Source organism: Passer domesticus, chromosome 4 (genome assembly GCF_036417665.1).
Source record: "Passer domesticus isolate bPasDom1 chromosome 4, bPasDom1.hap1, whole genome shotgun sequence".
Taxonomy (NCBI): Eukaryota; Metazoa; Chordata; class Aves; order Passeriformes; family Passeridae; genus Passer; species Passer domesticus.
The window spans coordinates 25,385,986-25,405,993 of record NC_087477.1 but is presented as its reverse complement, the minus strand read 5'-3'; the positions used below and the strand labels follow the sequence as shown (position 1 = coordinate 25,405,993).

The window sequence follows — 20,008 nt, the reverse complement described above, 5'->3', positions numbered from 1 at the left end:
GCCGGGGGCGGCGGGGGAGGCTCGGCCCGCGCGGCCGCCGCCGCCGGGGCCCATTGGCCGGGCGGGCCCGGCGGGCGGGGCCGCGCCGCAGCTCGGCCGGGGAGGCGCCGCTCTCGCACCGCTGAGGCGCTGCCGCCGCCGGGCCCGGGGAGGAGGTAAGGGCCGCCTGCCCGGGGCGGGCGCCGGGGGCGAGGGAGAGTGAGGGGCCGCGCTCGCAAGCGTCGCCTTCTTTTGCCCCTTCCGCTCGCTCCGCTCTCCCTTCTCCTTCAGCTGGGCGGGAAGGGCCGCGGCGGGGCTGGGAATGTCAGGGAGCGGGGCCGGCACATCAGGGAGCGGGGCTGGGCACGGCTGGCGCTCCGCAGGGGCTGCCGCTGCACGCCGCAGCTCTGACACGCACGGAATAAACGCGGTCTGTGCTAATTCGTGACACGCAGGCTGCAGCAGCCTTTTCTTGTCTTTGAATTGCTGCTGTCCGTGTCCGGTTTGCTGTCCAGGCAGCAGACTAGATTGTCACGGATGATTTTAAAAAATAAAACCAAACAACAAAACAACAGCGCACCTGCTTTTTGGCGAGCTTAACACCCAGAACGGTACGGTCCTGCCCACACCCGTGGGGTTGGGAAGGCACGCCGGGCAAGTGCACTTGGAGCTGTGCATTCCTTTTTACATACGTCGGATCCCCCGGGGCAGCAGGCATGCCTTCGCTGTCTTCCGGGTTTCCTTTGCTTCCCCTTTTCTTCTGGAAAATTTCCATCTTTCGAGCAGCAGGCAGTCTGTAAAACTACAGTTTTAATCACCTCATCCCGCTTTAAGTGCCGTGTTTCCCTGCCTGTCTGTAGGAGCTGTTTCCCTCCAGGACAACGTGTACAGATGAACAGGATCAGATGGAGCACCTCAAAGCAGATTTCTGTCTAGAACTGTCCATCTTGGACTTTGTCTCTAGCACCAGTGCCCCCCTTTTCTTTACCTCAGTCTTCTTTTGTCTGCCCAGTGTTTGCAGGCATATCAGCTGGGAAAGCACAGACTGTTTCGTGTCCAGAGCTGTTTACATAACAAACTAAAGAGCAGGTTCCTACTTCTGACTTCCAGAGACATTTGGAAGGCAAAACTATCTCACTATTTTTACTTGCCTGGTGAGAGTCGAATTTGATAGGGAACAAATGCATTAATTAGCTTGTGAGTTCGGATTGATCCTCTGATTCATGCTGTGGATACTGGGTAGTCTAAATATAGCGAGAATTTCATGTTCTCATCTCAAGCTGACAGAAGTGAAAGCGAGTGTGGGTTTTGCTAATTGACAGGCTTTTAGTTTGGTCCTGCTGTGTTTCACAGAAGGAAGTTAACCTGCTGCTGTTACAAGTCAAGGATAGCATGAAAGGAAAAGCAGCTCCAGAAAGCAAACCAGGTTTTAAATACCTGTAAGTATGCTAAAATAAGGGTGTGATATTGCAATCACCTTGCAGTAAAATGGAAAATCTAAAGATTTCAAGTAGTTCCATATTCGGCTGGTGCAACAACAGTGATTTCCAGAACATTCAGCCTTTTATCAAGTCAACAGTTAACCTCCAAGTGCTAAGTAAAGAAACCTTTCCTCTTTTCATGCAACCTAAGAATTGCATGAAAGGTAAACCCACAGCATCTGAAGCAACATTCTTTGAGCTGGGAACAACATGTTTATTGAAGGCCTTCTGAAAGCTCTGTCACTGCCATTTTCTACTAAAGCAACCCATTACTAATTTACCTTCGATTGCATGTTTTTTGTGAGTATACAGATTTTTATCTAGCAACTTAAAAACATAGTTTTAACAAATATTTCAGATGTACGGATGCAGTTGTGATTGGCTTGAGCAGAGGACAACAGCAAGGCACTCCAGCCCAGAATTAGTGTCTCTGGGGTACAAGTGTTGCTCTTTGCTGCTCAATTACGTCACCCTACTGTCTTTTTTATTTTTTTTTTCATTCACCGTAAGTCTGGGTATATTTAGACCTTTTGTTGTCATATAATACTCCTCACTCATAATTTTGCCCTTAGCAAACTTTGAGTAATTAAGTTAGAAATTCCTCACTGGGCTTATACCTTTAGTGTGGTTAGTTACAGTGATCTGTGTGGTCCAGTTCAAATTAGTCCATTGCAACAACATGTAATTATTACAAACTGCATCCTTGGACTTGGGTGAAGTTGGGTGTTACTCTACAAAAGATCAAATAATCCAATCTTTCTACACTTTTCAGCATGCTAGGTGAGTCATCATTAGCGAATTTTCATCTATGCTGAGCCAAGTGGTGTGTTTGAATTTATCTGGACTGGAAAAGAGATGTGAGAAGCCAGTGGAAGACCTTGTCTGTGTTAGCCCATTTCAGGGTTAGGTGGCAGAAAATTTCAAGCCAGACAAAACAGCAAATAGCTGCATGGGCTTTTTTGAGGGGGAAGTTTGTTTGTACAGTTGTGGATGTCCATGGAAATACTCTTAGTAGTCATTATTAGAATTTAAAAAAAAAATCACAATTAACCTAACAGCTCTGTGTTAAAAAGTATTGTTCAAGATCTCCACAAATGTGTCAGAAACAAATATCACATGCAGATAAATTTAAAATCTAAGCATGTATATTTTTCCTCCCTTCCCTCTGGGAGTCACAGTGCAGATATCTCAGCTGGTGTTTGCAGAGCATGCGTGATAAGCTCATTTTCTCCACCTTATCTCATATTTCCACATATTCATATTTTAGTATTATCATCACACCCATTTGCTCCATCTCAGCCCCTTCAGCCTTTGAAAACCCGGGATGTCATTCTGCGAGGGGCCAGCAGAAGTGCCTCCCTGGCTCTCTCTGTGTATGTGGGCTGCTCTGGGGTGGGATAGTTTCCCGGTGAGTCACGCAGATCCCGCTGCAGTCGCTTCCAGCGAGGGCTGTGCTCCGCATGATTAGCGGGCTCTCAGGGTGACATTGTTTCCTGAATGATGCAACCGAAATTTCCCTTTCCTGCGCTTCTTGTTCCCTGATCCATTTTCCCTCGTTCTCTAAGACATTCCAGCAGCTGCGCATCTTTTGCTCCGGGTCTCCTTTCCCCTACGAACCTCCGCGAAGACAAGTTATGTCCACAGCTACTCTGATTAATCTGGTACGGAACGGAGGGTTCCAAGTGAGAAGGAGAGCCGCGCTCACGTCCCGCTTCCTGCAGGACGAGAAGCGCCCGGCCGCCGCCTGCTCCCTCTCCACCTGCGAGCGCCGCGCCTCCCGCTTCGACCCCGACGGCAGCGGGCGGCCGACCACATGGGACACCTTCGGCATCTGGGACAACCGCATCGACGAGCCCATTCTCCTCCCACCCAGCATAAAGTACGGCAAGCCCATCCCAAAGGTGAGCCTGAGCAACGTGGGCTGCGCCAGCCACATCGGGAAGCGAAAGGAAAATGAGGACCGGTTCGATTACGCTCAGCTGACAGAGGATATCCTGTACTTCGCAGTGTACGATGGGCACGGCGGGGCAGCAGCTGCAGACTTCTGTCATAAGTACATGGAAAAATATATCAAGTAAGTGCTCATGAAGGTAATGTGTGTCAAATAAGTTACAGCCGGGATTCCTTCTTTAGGGAATCAATGGGTTGTACATGGTTATGTAGTTGCCTGTCCTTATGGGACAGCAGGAGCACTGGGTGGAACAGATATGCTGTGAATTACTTAATACATTGGTGCCTGCCCCACTGGGCAAGCCCAAAACCCCAGGAGACGAGAGCACGATTGTGCCCCCTGTCCAGGAAAGGTCTTGGAACACAGGGAGAATATGGACTAGCTGTTTTCACACAGGCTCTCTGTAATTGCTTACACTCTTCTGTATCTATCATATCCCTGGATGCTGGATAAGGAACTTAGATATTTGCAAAATTACATGGTTATGCTTTCAGTGCACGCAGTTAGTAAAATCACATTACCTTTCCACTCAGGAAATTTCCCAGGTAATTTCCCAGCATCATTCAGTGGATGCAGGGAGGAGATAAGACTGCAAAACAGATTGATCAGGATGTGTATTGCTTGGAAAGAAGTTTAATTTCCTTGTTTACTTGCTTGCTTCCAGGGAATTTCTTGCTGAGGAAGAGAACTTGGAAAATGTTTTGAGCAAAGCTTTTCTAGAAATAGACAAAGCATATGAAAGGCATGCTAATCTCTCTGCTGATGGTAGGTAAAAAAAATATTCGTATAGGTGTGGAGAATAAAGTTTGTTAATTTGCTCAGTAGTTTTGCAGTAAAATATCCAGAAAACTGCTTGAAAACAATTTTACTTAACACAGGATTTTGCTCTGGTCACTTACTGCAAATGAAACAATTATGCTTTACCTCTGAAAAATGAAATAACTACTGAAAGTCTCAGTCAAATTTACTGGAGGAGTTATGAATGTTGGCATAATCATCAATTAATTTCTCTTAATGTGATTCTAAAAAGGATTATGTTTGTCAAGGTAGCAAAGAGTGATTTAGATTTGCAGGGACCATAATTTTACTGGTAAGAAATGTGGAGAGGGGTGGTTTTGATTCACTTTTTTTTTTTTTAATTTTAGGGGGGTGGGGGTGGGTGCTTTTGTATGTTTGCTTTTTAAAGCTGTTAGTCCTGTGGATTAAAAGCAACGGTGTCAAAGTTCCCCTTCCTAACTTGGCTGCTGCACGTGAGGAGGAACATAAGCCAAAATTAATGCAATCAATATTGCTTCTGTACAAACAGAATCACAGGAGTAGCTGAGTGGGAAAGGGAAAAAAGCAGTGAAGAGGAAAACAAGTTTGGCCGTGGTAAGGCTGTGGTAAAGCTGGTACCAGCTCTTTTAGACTCCCATTTAATCCTGGCTGTTAATGAAGTTCTTGTATATGTGTCTAGAGACTAAGTACATCTGAAGTTCTAGTTGTAGCAAGCAGAGCTTATAGAGAGTAACTTAGGAAGGGAGATAGAAGTGCCTGTCCCAGTTCTGTCACAGGAGCTCTCTCTCAGCCATGAGATACAATTTTGAGAGTCAGTTTAGCCAGTTTTAAAAGAAAACCCCAAAATTAAAAAAAAAAAAATAAAATAAAAAAACCCCAAGAAACACCTACCCATGACAGAAAAAGAAACAAACAAAAACCTGTCCCCATGCTAGTGCAGGCACAGGCAAAATAAATGAGGTTGTACCAGAAGAACAGAAACTGTAAAAGTCTTCTCTCCAAGAAAGACTGGAAACCAATAAACCCTGTATGGACTGAAGTGATACTGTGTTCTCAAGCTGCTTTTCTGAGGCACTGGTTGAGAACAATCAAGTAATGGAGTAGCTTTCTGCACTTTAATTGCTAGAAAAACCTAGGTAAGCTCAAATGCAGGTCAGGTAGCCTGACTGCTGCAACACTGCCTCTTATTTTAGCCTGCACCAAGGATCAGGAAAAAAGTCTTAAGTTCTGAAATGCAGCCCTTAAAAAAGGAGGCCTGAATCTATAAAGGTAATTTTCCCATTGTATTTCATGTTGTAAAAAAGACCAGAGTTACTTTTGACCTGTGAGCTGAGTTTTAGCTGGGCTCTTGAGAGACATCAGCAGAGCAGATGTGCTTTTTATCCCAGAGCCTCTTTGCAAATGTATTTTCTTACCAACCCAAATCTAAGACAGCATTTGAGTACAAGTTTGTGTGCTTCCCCAGATCAGATCACTTCATTTTCAGATCTAATTGTCCTTTTCCCTGCCCCTTTGTGAGTAAGACAGCTCTTGGTTTGGCTCATTGTAGTGCCCTCTGTGCCAGAGCAGCTCCTTGAGGAGAAGGATTGAGAACTGTACTGGATGTATTATTCTGTTTTTTCTGAAAACTATTTCCAGTCATAAAGCTTTGTAGGTGAGACTTACAGAATTGGATAACAACAACATTTGGCAAATTGTGCAGCAAGCAGAGCATTTTGGAACTGCTTATAGGATTTTTTTCATACCGTTTAACTAACTGGTGCTGCTTAATGCCAGAAAAGAAAACGTATGCAATGGTTACCAGGATACTGCACAAGCCCCCTTCATTAAAAAAGCAAAACAGAGGGTAAAAGAGTTGCCAAACATCCACAGGGGCCACGCTCTGGCAGGCACTCAGTGTTTGTCAGGTAGGCTGAACACTTGCAAGCTCTTGCAGGAACCTGGGGGATCTAAGAGAGCCCATTGTTCTTGGCTGAAAATCAAGCTCTAAGGCAAAGAATGGAGTAACAGGGTGCAAAGTCAAGTTTGGATTTCTGAACAGATTAAACTTCTTGCGTATCTGTTGTTAAAATAACTCAATACTTTGTTGACTGCTTTGTGTGGATATTTTTGTTGTTGCTGATGTTTTGAAAGTTACAAAATTATAAAATTTCAGTGCTTGGCATGTGTCTTTGTTAGAAGCCAGCAAAATTTCTGATTAAGTGTGGCTATTCTGGATGTGACAGTCAAGACTGTTGCTAGAGTATCTTGAAATTGGTGTTGATTGTGTAACTTGGTGTATCTGGGTTACACTGGATGCTCCCCAAGTCTGACCTGCTTTTGAAACCTGGCCATAGCTGATGTAGTGCAAAATAATAGCTTTGGCTTGTTCAAGCAGATGACCCTTCCAGGGCTCACCCTCTTCACTGTGTCTGCAAAAAACCAGTGCACATTCAGGATGTCCAGGTCTTTACTAACACACAGCCAGCTTTAAAACTTGTACCTGGGTGTTTGAAGGAAACTAAACCCTGGGACAAATCCCTGTAGCCAAAATGTCACATTTGAGGCATTGTTTATAGTACTATTTAAGGGGTAAAGTCTTACATAAGGCACAAATTCAACAGGACTAGAGACATGCCTTGTTGGGAGAGCCCAGCTATGTCTTCAAGGGCATGTCCCTCGGTAGGTCACTGAACAATGAAACAGTATTTGAAAGTAGAGATGGAAAACACATAGCATGGTAGTTCCTGTGGGCTTTCCATAATAAAAATGGTTTATGTGTGTGTTCCAGGTACTGCTGCTGTGTCTGGCAAGCAGCTCACCAGGGCTGTTGCCAGCAGTATTGGCCTGCTGGGGCCTGCTCCAGTAACCCCTCTGACAGTGACCTGTACCTGTTGTTTCACACAAAAGCGTAAGAAACTTGCTGTAGGCAGGTCTGGGATAATCTGTGCTCTACCTGAATCCTGTGTAATCATTAACAGCTTAGAGCTGCATCTGAGCCCTGAAGCTTGGTGTTTGATACCTCTTCAAAAATATGTTCTCATTCACATCCATGCATTTAAATACAGGCCAGTCACTTTCAAATCACTGCTAAAGTTAGGTATGGAACATAAAGGAAGCTTACATCCAACAAATGACATTATCCATGGCCCCCAGAGATGGGCAGAATTTTCTGCTATTTTTGACCAGCCATAAAAACTAAAACGTAAAGGCTGAAAAGCTTTCCTCAGCAAGGATAGAAACAAGAAATTAAATTCTGTGCTTGAGGAAATTTGAGCATTTCCCTGAAGAAATGTGAGACAAACCCTTTCTTGGCCTACTGGAGTCCTACCAGGTATTGTTACTGCTTCTGTTCACTGTGAGCCAGAGAAAACAAGAGGGAGTTTGTCCATCAACCTCCACATTCAGTGCATCCAACTCTAATCACATTGGTCACTCACATCTGGAATAGCCATCTTATTAAAACATAGCTAGGTATTAACTTGTCTACCCATGTGTGAAAGGCTTCTTACTCTTGAATCTTATTATGCTGACAAACAACATAAGTTATTTTAAAGTAATTATATTTTTTAAGTAATGTTTGTTTTGTTGGGGTTTTTTTAAGTTACCATTCAAAAATGATTTTAATTTCTTTAAATATGTTAACCTGCAACACTGAGGGAAAGGGAGAGCTGCAGAAATTGTACTTGAGTATTTAATAAATTTGTATTGTAAAGTCAGCCTTTTTATCCAAGAGCTCTGATTATTACCTAATCGATTTAAAAGACACTAATTAATATATTAAAGGGATGTTTGTTTTGCCTATTTTTCCATTAGTCAGAACAATTAATAAACTTATTTAAGATGGCCCCATTTCATTTGGCACTGGTTTGAACTCCCCATATTGGTACAATTACCTTGAGGGAGCAGATGTTCTTCAGCAGCCACTCTTGCCATATATGAGACAGCTGGTCCTCTAGCACTGATAAAATTCTTAATTTGATCTGTTAGTTGATTACTTATCTCAATAGGGGAAACTAAATTTAGAATTTATTTGGTCTGAATTTAAACTGATTTTGTCACACAGTTTTAACAAGAAGGTGAGAACAGCGGCAATTCCCCAGAAATACCAAGGCTGATTTACCAAGGCCAAAGGTGCAGGTGCTTCCTACGTGACCTGCACAGGGCAGTGCAGGCAGACCTGAGAGTGACTGACTCCATCTCCTGTTCTGCAGCCCTTTTTCTTGCATCTCCAGTGTTGCAGGTTTATTTTGTTTGAACAAAGTCCCTGGGTGAATTTCCTATTTGCCTCTGTGTGCGTGTTATTTGTGGCAGACACTGTACCTGGTCAGCAGCTCTAGAACTGGAGGCCCTGGACACTTTAAGCTGGGCTTCAGTGGAAAGAGAGATCTGCTTAATTTTGTCCCAGGTGAAGGAGTCCAGCGGTTCCTAGCCTGGACTACTGGAAGGTTTCCACATCCTCTTTGTCACATTAGTTGAGATGACTTGCAGTAGAAGTTGTCCAGTGAGTGTTAAGAACCTATTGAAAGATTTTAGTTTTATAGTGATATTGTTAGGAAAACAAACTCTTTAATTGTTAAAACCAATACATGTGCTGATGCAACATATTTTGTGTTAAACTAGTAGCAGTTGTAGAAAAGCATTAGAAATGCTATCCCATCATCATTCCTGTGGTTTTGAGCTGTGCTAGAAATCACATAATGCTACATCTGGTTTTAGGCATGTTCTTGCATCCCTACCCAGAGCATGAACTGGATACAAGGAAGAGATTGTGAGCAGCATGTATTTTTTCCTAGGAGTGCTATTTAATAAAAAGTATTTATTTAATAAACTAATAAACATATAAAGTTCAAGTCACTATGTTCATTACCACAATTCTGGACAATGTCTTGTTCTTTAGTACCAGCCCTTGATTTTGTGATAGCAGCTCTTTTCTTTGGGTGTTTGCACCAAAAAGATGCAGATTCACCTGAATTCCAAATACTTCCAGTCTTCTGTGAATTGAAGACTATGATTTAACTTTTTATTTGCTTCTCAGCATAGTTCTAAAACCACAGAATGAAATGGGAAAGTAGCAGCAGTTCTGCATTAATTTTAATGTCTAAATACAAGGTATCTTCTGTAAAATAAAAAGGTAGTTTAACATAGGTTGCTCTATTTCACTTGTTCTAACTGTTTGCTAAAACAGGTATTTTACTGGTTCTACTAAAATTTCTAATTGCACTGGTACTTTTTAATATGTTATTTTCATAATGTGCCTCAAAGTGACCCTGCACTGGGCTAGTCCCTGCTTCAGATGAGAAACAGGATGTCGGTGCCCACCAGTGCCTCCAGTGAGAAGCTGCCACATCCAGTTTCCAGTGTCCCAGCCTGCGTGGCCCTGGCACAGCCCAAGGTGTGACCATGGCCACTGAGGTCACCCCTGAGCTGCTGGTTCAGTGTTCAGCTAAACCCAGTCCTCGCTGCAGTAATAATACCTGTTTTAAATAATAACACCAGCTTAATTAACACCTGTTTGTGAGGGTTTGTGTTTGGGGTTTTTTTTCATTCATGGGCTCGATGCTTTCACTGCACAACAAGGCTCAATGCATCTTCCAGGGCTTGGTGACTTGAGTTTACTCCCAGCCCCCTTTGACTTACAGGGCACTGAGACCTCACAGGGCTGGGGAAGGAGGCTGTAGAGATCCCACAGCTCTCGCATTGCTGTTGCTACCTGTTGGCATCTGGTCAGATTTGGGGCTGCTTGGCATTCCTTGGGTATCAAACACAAAGTCCTGTCTCAAATCTGTCCCATGTTCCAGTGTTCAGGGCTGCAGGGCCAGAGGTAGGAGCACATGTAGTTGCAGCTGATCTCTGCAGAAGCAGTGGTGGAAAGCAGTGACATGTTAACTGTTAGTACATGAAAACAAGAATATAACTGGGGAGTCACATTCCTAAGCAAGCCCAAAACTCATCTCAAATTGGCTTGCTTTGAAAAACCAGAATAACTGGAAAAGCCCAGAATGCAGGTGACCTACAGAGGGCCTTTCAAGGGAAACTGCATTGGCTGCAGATGCAAATGTGTTTCAGGCAGTAGCTGGTCCTGTCCAGACATTTTGGTGTAACAGCTCAAGTTAGCAGGACCTTTCCAGGCCTCTCTTGCTGGGTTACCTCTGCAGAATCTGCAGGAAGAGAAGATAACAACAGTAAAGTGGGACTTGCCCTTTCAAAAACAAAGAATAGGAAAGCTGGGCAGTTTTTCTGGCATTTCTTCACTGCAGATGATACAAGAGATCTTTTTCCTGAAACAGGTACTTGCATTTTTCTTTTTCAAGAGGTTTTTTGTTGGTTTTTTGTTTGTTTGTTTTTGTTTGGTTTTTTTCCTCCAGACCATTGTAGCAATTGAAATGAGAAACCCTTAAATCTGCTTGCATGAGTGACTCCAGGCAGGTCCCTGAGTGCAGTCAGCCAGCTCAGCTCACCCCCTTGCCCTGTAGAGAAGGAGGGCAGCACCAGGGCTCTGGGCACTCACAGTGAGCCCCTGCCAGGTGATCCCAGCAGTGCCCTGGGGAGGCTCCCCAGACAGCCACTGCCACCTGCATCAGTGTGCAAGCACAAGGCAAGGCTGAATCTCAGAATCCAGCTTCACCTTTGCACTGGGACCCCCAGCAAGTTGAAAGGGAGCACCTTTCCTAGGGAAAGCCAGGAAGCAGAGGGGGAGTGTAACAGCTCTGACAGCAACAGAAGGATGCCACAGACTGATCTACTGCTTTCCCTCTGGTGGAATTACAATTACTGTAACTATAATTAATAAATTAATATATAATTGCCCGCTTCACCACCTAACAGAAAGAAAGAGCCATCACCTTTATGGTGACCTACTTGTGCAGTCACTGTGCCCAGGGATAAGAACAATAACTCTGTAACTTGAGACAAGCTCATGGGGCTGAAAAACTCTGCCACAAACTGAAAGGAAGCTACTGTACCTTGTACTGCTTTTATCCCACTTGCCCTGTTTGCATGGAGCCATGTTGTTGCACAGAAACACTTAATCCTTCCCACCTCCCTTCTCTTCCTCTAGTCCTAGTCCTACATGCATGCATGTTTGCACCTTTTTTTTTTCTTTTTTTTTTTTTTTGTATGCATAAATTTAGTTTAAACTTAAAAGCAGTTACTTGCTGATTAGGCAGAGCACAAGTTGTCTTTATTTTACCAATTGAAACTGTTGCTGTTATAAAGGGCTCCACTCTTTGAGGCAGCGCTAAAACTTCTCTCTTTGATGACATTTGTAGCAACTCTGCTGAGCTCTGGGACCACTGCAACAGTGGCTCTGCTCCGGGATGGAATTGAGCTGGTTGTGGCAAGTGTGGGAGACAGTCGTGCTCTGCTGTGCCGGAAAGGAAAGCCCGTGAAACTCACCATTGACCATACTCCAGAGAGGAAGGAGGAGAAGGAAAGGTACCTGCTGGCTGGCTGGCTGATGATGTGGCTTCCCAGAGCACGGCCTCAGTCAGGATGGACTCCTGATTTGCTGCTGGGTTGGGCCATGGAGAAAGCAGAGCTGAATGTAGAGCCTTAGACCTCTGAGCTGGCAGTAAGCTCCAGTTAATGCACTGGGTCCTGTTTAGAGGACCAGGAATGTGGAAAGACCTCCATGAGCATAAGATCTCAACAGTAAGACCAGCATCACTGAGATTCAGAACAGAGCTATGACCACATGGTTCAGACTTGTCCAAAAGTGGGAAGTTAGAATCAGCTTAGAACCCGAGGAAATGCACTGTGATTCCCAGGTCAGGACTCAGCCCACCAAGACACATCCCTTCCACAGAGCCCTTCAAACAGCTAAAGTCAACCCTCAGCCTCCCAGCTTAGGCTCTCCATACATCATTCCTCATTCTAGCTACTGACAGAAATAAAGGATAGACATAGGGGCAATGGTGTGAAGCAGTAACTCATTTCCTTTTTTTTTTTTTTTTTTTTTTTGCGGACAGGATTAAGAAGTGTGGTGGCTTCATTTCTTGGAACAGTTTGGGACAACCTCATGTGAATGCTAGACTTGCAATGACACGGAGCATAGGAGATTTGGATCTTAAAAACAGTGGTGTGATAGCCCAGCCAGAAACAAAAAGGGTTCAGGTAAAAGAAGGTCTGGTTTACAGGGACAGCAGCACTTGGACTAAGGGCTTCATAGGTGTTTGATGCAGTGGTGGTACCCACACAACAGAAGCTCAGGTGAAGCCTGATGGCCATGCACTGATTTTTACTGGAATAACCAGAGAACAATTCTCATTAAGTTGCTTCAGATTAACACTAACAGGACAGAAAGGAATCTGGTACTAAATTCAACCAGATCAACTTCTAAATGTCACTTCTCACAACAAAATTTATAATGAGGGAAGAAAGATAACACATGATATCTGTTACAGGTGTTAGTCTGTTTGGGTCCTGTGATCAAATGAATAATTTTGAGGTTAATGCTGGTACAAAACCATCACTGAGAACTGGGTGGGATATGGATGGGCTGCCATCAAAACGTAGGATGTACAGAGATTTGCACAGTAGAGAGGAAGAGGGGGAGGAGGAAAGGACAGCTGCACGTGTCTTACCATAGCTCTGTAGTCATCTAGAAAACAAATTAAACACCCAGAAGATATTCAACCTCCACTCTGGCAGGAAGGTCTCCTGCCAATTCATTGTTTGTTACTTTTCCCCAGTGCACCTCCCAGGGCCCCAAGAACTCCTATTGTTTTGGTCCCAATGAAGTGCCACGCACTAGGGGTTTAGGGAGATGACTGCAGCACTAGCATGTCCTCCTTGAAATCCTCAGCTTCAGGAGGGCACACAGCACCCCAAGAAAAACCACGGGGGCCGTTCCCTTGCCTTGCAGCACTCACCAGGGTGATGCATCCCCTGTGCCTCTGTTGCAGCTGCACCACGCAGACGACAGCTTCCTGGTGCTGACCACCGACGGCATCAACTTCATGGTGAACAGCCAGGAGATCTGCGACTTCATCAGCCAGTGCCACGACCCTGCTGAGGCCGCCCACGTGGTCACTGAGCAGGTGATGCCAGCGCTGCTCTGGGCACCAGGGGCTCCTGGGTGGGCTGGTTTGGCTTAAAAAAGCAGTTTTTGTTTACACAATACCACACTTTCAGCTGAATTGAAGGGTGCTGGCTGGGACATTCACCAGTCCTGCTGGCCAGCCTCTTCCTTACCCTGGGCCTCGCCACATCCTTGCCAGGCATCACATCAATGACTTGTTTAGCTCGCTGTCCACTGAGCTGCATGGGATTGTAACTGCAGCTTCTGCCTGTGCTGAAAATGTCATTGTCACAGACAGAAACGGCCAGTTTCTGACCTTGGTTCTGGATGGTGGCATATCCTAGGGGAAGCTCTGGGGCATATCAGAATGGAGTATCAGGGCTGGGAAGGGGCCTCAGGGTGTGCCGTCCCAGGTGAAGCCAGACGCTCGTCTCCCTTTCCAAGTGAGACACTGATGCTGACACTTTGTTTCTCCTCTCAGGCAGTGCAGTTCGGCTCTGAAGACAACAGCACAGTTGTCATAGTGCCATTTGGAGCTTGGGGCAAGTACAAGAACGGGGAGGTCACCTTCTCCTTCAGCCGCAGCTTCGCTTCCAGCGGGAGGTGGGCGTGAAGGCAGCGCCACAGCCATCCTTCCCTGCCGTCACCTGGACACAGCGTGCTACAGGAGAACACCTCCATCTGTTCCTAGGCTGACTCAGTGTCTTGTCCATCTCTTCTGTTCCCAGTGTTAGAAGATGCCACTGCTCCCTTGGTGCGTAGTGCCCGTGTTGCTTACGGCTGACCGTGTCTCGCTGCCCGCGTTATTCCCGGCGGCATCGGGGCAGCGCCCTGGGTGTGTCGCCCCAGCAGCTCCACACATCACTTTGTTCACACAGACGAGGTTCTGGGCTTTCACCTGAGGCTGGAGGGGGTGCACAGTCATTTCCTGCCTACTTGTATTCCTCAGGACCCTCAGCTCCCTGGCAGCTGTGAGTCCCTGAGCCACACGCTGACTTCCTTGTCCGATAAAACACAGGGGAACAAACGCACAATGTTCTTAGGTAGACAGAAAGAGGGTTTGCTGTCTTCTTCTGCTGCAGCCACCTGAAACTCCCCTGTGCTCCAGGAGAAGTGGGTGAAAAATAAAGAAGTTTCAGAATGTTTAGGTTCTGATGCCAGTGGCATTTGGTGTAGCTGTACAAGTTCCTGAGACAGTGCTGCTTTGTGCTCTCACTGCCATCATCTGTGATCCTCTAGCTCCAAGGAGACAGACCAGGCTGGAGCCATGTGCTGTTGGACAGATGGGAACCTTTCTCCATTGGGTCCAAAGCCTGTGCAGTCTCTGTGGACCATGCAGCAGCCCCTTGCACTGTCTTCTCTTTGCTGTCTGAGTGCCTGACAGAAGCACAGAGGAGGGAAAAAGACGCACAGTTTTGATATCCAGAGACTCATCAACTTGAATATCTTTTTTTTTTTTTAAATAAAGAAAATAAGCTAATTTCAAAGAGTTTACTCTTCAAGATCTGATGTGTAAGACAGTTTATTTCTTCATACATACCTGAGGATTTTCCTGCCCTCTGCTGAAGGTGTCTGAGTTAGTTGTGATCTCTCATGTCCCTTCATGGTACACAAGGAGGTATAAAATGCCCCAAAGAACTAGAGAAAGGAGGGAGCATTATAACAATGTAAGGTAATTTTTGTAAGTTTTGGGTATTGTTTCTAGTGCCAGATAGATGTCAGATATTCAGATACCAGAGAAGAATATCACTTTTTATACTTAAAGGAAGTGTTTCCAATTCCCTTCTTGGAGGGGAATCTGTACCCAGTGAGGCATGGGGGGACCAGAGCTCTGATCCAGCTCATATCACTGCTGTGACATGGACTGCAGTGACGTGTTGGCACAGGTGAAGTTCTGTCCCAGTGTGCCTCATCCAGACCTCTTCCTTCCTTCATTCCACGTCAGCTGTCAGCTCCTGTGGCAGTGAAATATGGGCAGAGAAGAATTGGTCTTTTCTTGCCACAGTGTTTTTCCTTCTATGGATGCTTCCAATAGCACAATTGAAAAAAAACAAAATGAAAGAGAAGTTGCCTAATACTAAATCACCTGGTAAAAAAAAGGAAAAAAATTCTGAGGTGCCTGGACTGATTCTGATTTTCCAGTGTGAAATACATCTCTTCATTTCCTTTAGTCCAGGGTTACCCCTTAGGCCGTCAGTCCATTAGTGCTCCCTTGTCTGTGGAGGAAGGCCCAGCAGCAGCCAGCAGAGCACCGTGTTGTGCTGACAGCATTAAGTACTGAGTGTGCAGAGTGCCCTGGTTTTGTCTGTGCCATCACTTGTGTGTCACATGGTGTGCACAATGTACTTATCTGGGTTGTAACTGCAGTGCTCTTTGTAAATCTCTGCTGTACTGGATGCTGGTGCCCAGGCCTGTGTGCTGAGCACACCACTGGTTAACAATCCTCATTCCCTCTCTCTCCTCAATTTTCCTCAGGGTTGGGGTTCAGTGTTCACATGAGGTCAGGAAGGTTGCTGTTGGGGGTTTTTATTTCTCCAAACAGCATAGCTGTCTTCTCAGGGGAAGGATCCATCCATAATTTCTTTGAAATTTTACCAAGGAAGGGCCAAGACAAAGCTCTGTGAAACAGAGGATTATTAGATTCAGGTGTATTGGTTGTTATTGCTGCTTCTCTACTGTTGCAGAAACTCTTGGATTGGGAAGGACTCCTGGGCACCATCTCATCTCCAGTTCTTTCTATTGGACCCATTGTTTTCTTTGAACAGTTCCTTTTTCACTCCTGGGGCAATTCCTGCAGTTGCTGCTGTTGTTTGAGTCCTGCCTCAAGCCCAGCCCTCTCAGAACTGAGGCTGGGCAGGCACAGGCCAGGCTCCAGTGTGGGGCAGAAGCTGCTGGTTTGCCCTGGGCTGGCAAGGCACCCCTCCATCAGGTGGCACAGGGTTTGCCAGGGTTGGTGCCATTCAAGGGTAAAGTCCCAGGCTCTGGGTGGTGATACCTGTGCTAGGAACCTGCCCAAATCCTGCCACACTCCCTGCCAGCCAGGGAACAGCCACCTCGGGGTGCATTTCTGTATTGCCTCAGCCAGAAATCTCCTCTTATCCCATGAGCACAGCAGATTCCACCAACCCCATTATGTGCCAGCAGTGTCAGCAGCATTAGCAGCTCATGTAAACATGAACAGGGACCCCTGACCCTGCACAATCATCCACACCAATCCAGAGCAGGGACAGGGAGATGTATTCCCTCATCCTCTTGTGGAGACAAGACAGCTCCCACAGCTCAGCAAGGCCATCCGTGCCAGGACACAGCCCAGAGCCATTGTTTGTACTAGCACATTCCCAGCTTCAGCCTTATAAAGGATGGGCAGTGCAGGCAGCAAACTCCCCGACTCCCACGGGCGGCTGCTGCTGCTGCAGCAGTGACACACTGGATACAGAGCTGCCATTGTCCACGTCCCATGCTGGGTGCCAGAAAGGACCACGGAAGATGAACCTAGGCTGAACATCAGCTGCCCACCAAGCTGCACTTGTCACTGCCCTCCACAGCAGAGTAGGGGCAGAGGACAGAAAATAAAATGAAAAAACCCCCAAACCTGGTCAAGATAAAGATAATTAATAAAGAGTGTCACCAGTCCCTTTTCAGGTGCCAATACAGAGCCCGGCACTGTGAGGATGCTGTGGGCAGATGAGCTCCATCCCAGCCAGGCCTAATAAACACTTCAGGTTTTCCATCTGGCCACGAGGCCTCCTGCAGCCCACGGCAGCTCTGCAAGGAACCAGCTCCACTGTGCCCCACCAGGGACTGGCAAGATCCTCCTGCACAGCAGAGCTCCTTCAGCTTGAGGACAAAGAGCAAATTGTTCTAAAACGACAGCTGCCTGCCAGAGAGGTTTATTATTCCAGGACAGTGAAGGATCTCACACTTTGAATGAAACAAAATGGAATGTTTGCTCTCTAGCTCACTGTCTTTCCATGCATCTGAGGTTACACCAAAAAGAGTAATTTTTGTTTATGACAGACTGAAACAAACGTTAGGGGTCACCTGCTGAGCAAACTAAAACATGTTTGCTTTTTTCTACATTTTGGATGGATTCTGAAATCCATTTGATTTGGTAAGAATATTTTCCTGCCTGAACATGCCCCCTGGAGCAGTGGAATCTCCCTCTGCACAGGCACTGCAGGTGGGTGGGCTGTGGGTGCAGAAAGGCAAAAATGCTGTCCAGCTAAGCATTCATTTTTACTGTGAGGATATGGCAGGCATGGGGGTGGCCTCATGTTGCTGGAGGATTTACTAGGAGAGGTGTTGAGAGTGCAGATGGATTTCCAACTTAAGTCTCTCCCTGCCACTTGCAAAGATGGGGGTTTCATGCTTTATAGAGGGAACTCCCAAAAAAGTAATTTGCAGCCTGCATTTAGGAGAGCTGGTCTCTCTGGATGATGAACATAGCACAAGAGCCTGAAATGGGGCAGAGATCCAGTAATTAATTTAATATAGGCCTTCATTACAGTTAGTCCCTTTGGGCTGAAATGCTCAGGGCTGGAGAATAATCCTGGAGCAGCTGAAAATGGGGGTGTGGAGAGAAATCAGCAATATCACTGCTTTTTATATATTTGAAAATTGAAAGGAGCTTAGACTCACCACAGGATTTCTGCTGAGTTCCCCGTGGTCAGGATTCCATGAGCCACATTTTCTGTCTCAGCTGGTGGATGTGCTGTGGTCAAAGACATTGGGATTTTTAGCTAAGGGAGAAACACAAAACAACAGCTATCAGTGAAACTGGTTTAATAATAATTTCTCCTAAAAACCTTCAGTTGGGCACAGCCAGGTCATTGCTCACTCATCCAAGAAGTCAAATGTTCAGTACAACACCACTCTGGGCATTCCTTGGTTCCAAACTGCTGTTCTGGATGCAGAGATACCCATCAGGTGCCCTCCTGACCCGGGGTATGAAGTGCTTGGGCAGTGGGGCCTGCCATAACTGTCTTACAGACTTAAGTGCAATTGTGTGCATTTATTACATGCTTTGCCTTTGGGGCTGTGTGTAATTTCTGTGGTTTGATGTAATCAGTGTTCAAATTCCATCTACTGTGAAATTTTATAGAGGTGCCCATCTTGCCTTTTTTTTTTTTTTTAACGTTTTTTCATCTTCATCAACTCAAAGCTACAGTAGAACAGCTAAGTCTGTATTGGATGCTTACAAGAGCTTTCAATAAAGGATTGGCTTCCAGGAGCTGTGTCACTACAAATGGATTTTTCTTCTTCCACCGCATTGCCAGCTACCAGAAAAGCTGCAGCTTCTCAAGTGTTTTATATATAAAATTATATATAAAATAACAGCTGTCCTGTTAGCCCTGGGCCTCAGTCCTTGCCATAAAGAGCTCCTGATAACCAAGGCTTTGGCTACAAGGACGCTCTCCCAGCGATAACCAGGGCAAAGCACCTCCTGTCTCTGGGCTGTGCTGCACCAGGGTGTCACGTTCTAACTTGCTATTTCTGTCTGCCTGGCTGGCTGTCATGGTGAGCAATGCCAGCCTGTGACACAGGGCAAAGAAACAAATTTGGCCTCTGCAGGAAAGTGTAGTTTTGCTGCTGCATGAATTCAAAGCTGCTCCATTACACTTGAAGAAACCATAAGGAAAAAATAAGAGCTGAGGGTTTTAACTCAGCGGCAGAAGTAACCCTGAGATCCTGGTATTTTTAGTTAATACAGCTTTTCACAGCTGGGCTCAAACCAATTTTACTTTCTCTCCCTTGAAGGCAGCAGCCTTGAATTCAATGAGGTCTTAGTTTCCTACAGCTGAGCTCCAGCATTTCTTTTCAGGAGCAGAGTCCTTTTTTGCTTTCCTTTGTTGCCAATCCACATCTCAGCTCAGTTTGGAGCTGATCAGCTCTTGGATATGTGCCCATATCCCATGGTGGTCTTGTAATCACTGCTCACATGGGTAAATTTGGAGAGCTTGGGTGGCGTGTTGGAAAAGCTCTGCCCTTTCACAGGACTTGGGAAATGGCTCCCAGGTTTCTCTGCAGCTGGAGCATCCCTGCTTTGTGAGAAGAGGGCAGCGAAGCCCCCGCAGCACCACAGTGGCTCCTTCCCCAGCTTCAAGATGGTCTGGGCAGAGCAGCCAAACTTTAAGGAGAGCTTAAAGCTCTCAGAACCTGGGCCTGGGAAGAGCTGGGAACTCTTCCCGGAGCTCGTGTGAGCAGCACCGCTCGCACTCACCCGCACAGGATTTTCATCACTGCTGCTGGGCAGAGCCTTGTCACACCTGCCCCCACCTCACTGCTGGCAGTGAAACTCCCACCCAGACTCTGCCCCTGCACCAGGGGCTCTGGTGCAGGATTGCATTTAGGTTCATCCGTGACCAAGTTTTGATGCCATTCCTTACAAATTGACCTTTTTTGGGGGGCCAGGCCCACATCCAACACAGTGCCACACAACTCTTCCCCAGGAAGACAGGGCAGGATTTGACTCCCAGCACATCAGCCCTGTTCCTGGGCTTGCTTTTCCCATCCTCCTCCCTACACAGTGTGGTGCAGTAACCTCACTACTGAATCAAATCTGTATCCTATGGAGAGAGATGTGTCCCACTGCCTTAAAAGCACTAATGCACTTTATACAGAACACTGATCCTGGAAAGCAGCTCAGCCTCACTTTTCTGAACTGAGTTACTGCACCTGTCATGAAAGACAATTCGGTCACAGCAAATTGGCCACAAATTTGGTTTTACCTGCTAAATGGAATGCCTGGTCCTGGGCAGTGCTTCCAGCTGGCAGGAACAGTGGTGGAGCCACTGCTAAAGGCTGGGGCACTTGCAAGGA

At 46.1% G+C, this 20,008-nt stretch overlaps 1 protein-coding gene across 1 annotated transcript; it reads left to right on the top strand.

Annotated features, from left to right (window-relative positions):
- PPM1K (protein phosphatase, Mg2+/Mn2+ dependent 1K) lies at positions 1 to 18,419 on the top strand. Its single transcript, XM_064416672.1, has 7 exons — positions 1 to 155; positions 3,026 to 3,534; positions 4,076 to 4,176; positions 11,439 to 11,604; positions 12,138 to 12,282; positions 13,074 to 13,208; positions 13,671 to 18,419. The coding sequence occupies exons 2-7, from the start codon at positions 3,095 to 3,097 to the stop codon at positions 13,800 to 13,802; spliced, it is 1,119 nt and encodes a 372-aa protein (XP_064272742.1). The 5' UTR covers positions 1 to 155; positions 3,026 to 3,094; the 3' UTR covers positions 13,803 to 18,419.
- Positions 18,420 to 20,008: the final 1,589 nt, after the last annotated feature.